Consider the following 4,837-nt stretch of genomic DNA (forward strand, 5'->3'; position numbering starts at 1 on the left):
GTTCCAACTGCCAATTCAGGTCAAAGTCAAAGTAGTCCAATCGAGCATTAGACTACACCAGCCAGGGCGGAGGGGAAGAAAAAGCCTGCTGTCCCATTACTTATCTGAGGTTAGGGGAGACACTCCTGAAGGCTTCTTTTCTTGCTCATTCGTTTCCCCTCCCAGAGGCTAGACGTTTCGACGCAGGCAGAAGAGCAGGGAGAGGAGCCCACAGGGCTAGCAGTCAGGGGAAGCATGCTACTTCCCATGCAGGTGCCCTTTCCTCCCTCTTTGCTTTCACTCTCTGGCAGAGGCCTCTTGCTCCCTGCCATCCTCTCTCCTCCCTCAGAAAGTAAATATGAGGCCAAGATTGTCCGTCCCCTGACACTGAACTCACCCCTTGATCTACAGGGTGAATGCTAAAGGCAATCAGTGGTCTCCCCAGCGACAGTAAAACAGCACCTTTTGCTAGGAAAGCAGCCATTAATTTCAAAGGCAGTCTTTAAACTGGCCAGAGGCAGAGGTTTTATTTACAAATTCCCTGTGTGCCTAGTAGAGTGGCTGTAGTACTCACCGCACTGATGTTTTCTTGCAGAGTGATGTGACTAGAAGAAACTAACACTCCGTGGCCATAATATAAAAGAAGTAACGCTGGGGGGCTCTGCCTTCCACCTATGTCCCCGACAGTCTGGGTGTAAGCGGAGTGGTGAGTGGACAGAGAAAGGGCACTGGAGGCAGTCAGGCTGGTTTTGGAGAACCAGCGCTGCCCCTTCTCAGCTGTATGACTACAGAAATCTACTTGACCTCTCCAAGCCTCGCCTTCTTTCTGTGTCTTCAAAGTTGTATGGCATTTTTTCTACCTTGCAGGACTGCTGTGAAGACTTCAAGGGATAATGTATGCAAAGTGCTTAGCGCACTGCTAACACATGGTAGACACACACACATGCTGTTATACTAATAATAAAAAGTAATAGGCAGGTGGCCACTGAAGTTTCCATCGATCTCTTCTGAAACGATCCCATTTTAACTCTGACATCCATCTGTCTGCCCTGTTTTCTCCCCATGGCAGTCCTGAGGCATCACTCTGGTGTCATGAGTCCCTATCAGAGGGCACTTAAGGACACTGGATAGTCAGAGCCACATCGGGAGCATGGCCAGGGAGGTCTTGGCCATGGGTGAGGTCGCCTTCAGGAGAGTGAAGGGATGGGCAGGGTCAGCCTAGAAGGGGTAAATGTGTCTCTTTCTCTTGATACGGTGGCCAGCCCCCAAGCCACTTTATCCCTAAATATCCTGCTGTGCCAAGAAGCCCACATCTGCCACCTAAACCAAGAGACAAGGTCAGATGACCAGACATTCTTACCCACTCGGGGCGTGAGCAGCTGTTCAAAGAACTGTGTGTGTGCTGGAGGGAGAGGAAGGGGCAGGATGGCCTGTGTCAGACCGACAAGAGACAAAGGGAATGCCCCCATCAAATATGGCCTCCACAAATGGACAATGACACCCCTTGCTCTCCCCCTCCCGTGTGGCACAATGACAAATGTAATCATTTTAAAAGGTCCCGTCACCTGCTCAGTCATTCCCAATAAGCACACACAGCACTATGGAAAAACCGACACCAGTGCCGCAGGGTTTCAGGCCAGGAAAAAAAAAAAATCGAATCACCAGGACGCCACCAACCGAATTGTCAAAGACCAAATAAAAAGCTTCATGAATTCTCCATCAGCAATATAACGCTTCCTGGCCTAAGCAAATACAGACCCAGCACATGAATTGTAAAGGGATTTTTGCATTAGCCTCAGTGACTCGCAACGCCCAAAGCAGAAACCCCTAAGAAATACATGTCTCCATAAAGCTGCCTTCGTTGGCTCTAATCCTGTTAGGGTGAAGATTGCAATCTCCTTCCTGAGCCCCTTCCTCTGATGGAAAGCTCGCATGCCAGCACCATAAATACATTTCTGTGACCTCAGCTGGAGAAGGGACCTCGGGGAGATGGAAGAGACAGAGTCACCCGTAGCCTTGCTGAGTGCCTCTCCCTCCCTCTGATGATATTGCTGCTTCTGTGTCTGACCACGTGATCCGTGCAGACCACCTCAGAGTCGCCCAGGTAGGCCGGGGCATTCAATCACAGAGTCGGGCTGAGGAAGCAAGACTGCAACTCCTTCCATGAGAAGAAAACAAATCGGATGCCCTGCTTTGCAGAAAACCCAAGTTCAGAGTCACTTAGAGAAAGTCTGCTCAGATCCACTGAACCCTTGAGCATCTGTGGCAGCAGAGAAGAGAAGGCAACAGAGAAATAGCCTGCAGATATATTACAGAAAGAAATGCAGGAAGGATCCAGAAGAAGTGCTCTCGGTGTCTTCTGGTTAATGGAAATGTGTACCCTCCTTACGACACTCACAGAACTCCTCAGGGCCTTCTTCCTTCCTACCTGCTGCCCCGTTTCTCTCTAAGTGACAGCCCTTACAAGCACGGAAGCTTGTAAGAATACAGCCATTCACCCCACCCCCCACAACACACTGCACACATGGCTGAGAAGACAAATGACGGCTTGATTTTCCATGTTGTATAAAATGCATGCCTCCCCCCAAAAGAAAACTCAATTCAGAGCAAGCTACCACCCCCAAACAAATCACTTGTGTGCCTTCCTCTTCTGATGAGGCAACTCCCCTTGCTCCTACAACTTGGCCAAGCGACTCCCCACTCCTCTGCCCAGTCCTGATGCCATCCACGGTTTCCCACCCATCCAACCTCCACCCTCTTCCGGTCTACCGGCACAGACTTACCCCAGTGTGGTCATGGTGACAATGGTGTACCAAAAAGAGGCAGGAATGCTCGTGAACTTGCTGGCAGAGGAGCCCTTCTCCGCGTAAAACATCACAGTGGCAAAGATGATGATGGCCATGGTGAGGGAGAAGAGGAGAAAGCCGAGTTCGGAGGCACAGCTCTTGAGCGTGTAGCCCAGGATCCGCAAGCCCTGGGAGTGGCGCGAGAACTTGAAGATCCTGAAGACGCGGAAGACCCGGAGCGTGACAAAGGCACCGGACACGTCCTCATTGTTGGTCATGACCAGGCCGATGTAGTACGGCATGATGGCCACCACGTCGATGATGCTCATGACGCTGCGGATGAAGCGGTAGCGGCTGGGCGCCGCGAAGAGCCGGAGGAGGTACTCCACGGTGAAGATCATGACGCAGGCAGTGTCCAGGCAGAAGAAGGCCACCGAGTAGCGCTCTCCACAGGGCAGCTCCTTGCTCCCGGGCACCGTGCCGCACGGCACCGTCTCCACCACGTTGGTGATGACCGACACGGCAATGAAGAAGCCAGTCACGTAGTAGAAGACCAAGGCCAGCGTGCTGGTGTGCGGGTTCTCGAACGCCCGCCACATGGTCTGGCGGAAGCTGAGCGAAGGCATGGACTCCTGGTTGTTCTCCGAGTCGTTGTCGTCCATGAGCCGCTCGGCGTTCTCCCTCTTGCGGTCCTTGTACTCCTCGTAACAGCAGTCTCCGATGATCTCCGGGAGGATGCCATAGAAAGCCAGCTCGTCGTCGTAGGCCGAGATGCACTCGTAGCGCGGGTAGTGCAGCTTCCCCGTGCGGTAGAAGTTGAGGACGCACCGGAACACCTCTGGGTCCCGGTCAAAGAAGTACTCCTTGGTGTCCTCGTTGAAGAAGAACTCCTTCTCCGTGCTGCCCAGCAGCGTGTCCGGGTAGCGCTCCAGCGTGGTCCGCCAGGTCTGGAACCTCCGGCCGCTCACGTTGAGGACGATCAGTTCATCCTGCCGCTTGTTCTTGTCGGCAGGGGCGAGGGGCATGGGGCAGTTGGCCACTGGCATCCACCCGATGGCCGCCGCCCGCGCAAAAGGCAGCCAGGCTGCCACTCCTGCCGCCATGGTGACTCCAGCTCTTGGGCCGGCCACTGCTCAGAGGCTTTGCACACCAGCTTGGAGTTAGTTCCGGGACCCCTGGGAGATGGGAGGAGAGAGCAGAGAAGCGGGTGAGTCCGTGATTGCCTCCCAGGTAGGAAATGGGACACAGGGAAGGGTCCGTGCTGAGTGGAACAGCGAGCAAAAGTCTTGAAGGCAAATTAACGAAACCGAAGCCGCCACCGAAGAGAGGAGACTGGATTCCTTTCCCTCCCCTCCTAGGGAGAGCACCTAGCACAGGGCAGTGCCGCAGTGTGGGATCACCAGATGTTGTTGACTGCCCGACAAATTGTCGAGTTCCAAGAAGGCTCAGGAGCATTTGGAGGGAAAGCCTCTTTACTAGGAAGATCTGGGAAGACGCAGGTAATAATCAGCTCTGAAAGGTTATGGCGTTATTACGAATTTAAATTGGGAGAGGGTAAATGAGTTCTCATTAAAAGAATTTAAAAGTGGGATAAACATGCTAATTTTTATTTCACTCTTCACCCACCAGGGTAATCAGGAATGGGGTGTGGGTGAGAGAGATCAGGTAAACACATGCTTTCCACTCCCCCCTGGTGAGATGGAGGCCGGGGCTGCTCGTGTCTGGAAAGTTCTCTGAGATGGCAGGTGAAGACGGTAGGCCTACAGCTTGGTACAGTTCTGTTCCCCAAGTCCCATGGAGAAGGCTGTCCCTGGTGCTACCTTCTGGGACACCTGGCAACCTAGCCTCCAATTGTATCCCTCAGAGCCATGACAGAAAGATGTGGGAGAGGCCGTGAGGCGCGGTGGGGTTCCCTCCCCATCCTGTAAAGGGGGTCCTGGGGTCTTGGCTCACCTGCCTTCCATGCATTGTCCCTCTCCCTCCAAGAGGAAGCTGAACCACACTCACTGCCGTCTCCAGATTCCTCGCCTCCCGTCTCCATCTGCCCACCATCCAGAGCTCCCTCGGGTTAT

At 53.5% G+C, this 4,837-nt stretch overlaps 1 protein-coding gene across 1 annotated transcript; it reads right to left on the reverse strand.

Annotated features, from left to right (window-relative positions):
- Positions 1–1,617: 1,617 nt before the first annotated feature.
- Positions 1,618–4,302, reverse strand: LOC122228394 (potassium voltage-gated channel subfamily D member 3). Its single transcript, XM_042953428.1, has one exon. The coding sequence runs from the start codon at positions 3,866–3,868 to the stop codon at positions 2,759–2,761; it is 1,110 nt and encodes a 369-aa protein (XP_042809362.1). The 5' UTR covers positions 3,869–4,302; the 3' UTR covers positions 1,618–2,758.
- Positions 4,303–4,837: the final 535 nt, after the last annotated feature.

The sequence above is a fragment of the Panthera leo genome, chromosome C1 (genome assembly GCF_018350215.1).
Source record: "Panthera leo isolate Ple1 chromosome C1, P.leo_Ple1_pat1.1, whole genome shotgun sequence".
NCBI lineage: Eukaryota > Metazoa > Chordata > Mammalia > Carnivora > Felidae > Panthera > Panthera leo.

Coding starts and splice junctions, on each gene's coding strand:
- LOC122228394 (XM_042953428.1), bottom strand. CDS start 3,868: ATGGCGGCAGGAGTGGCAGCCTGGCTGCCTTTTGCGCGGGCGGCGGCC.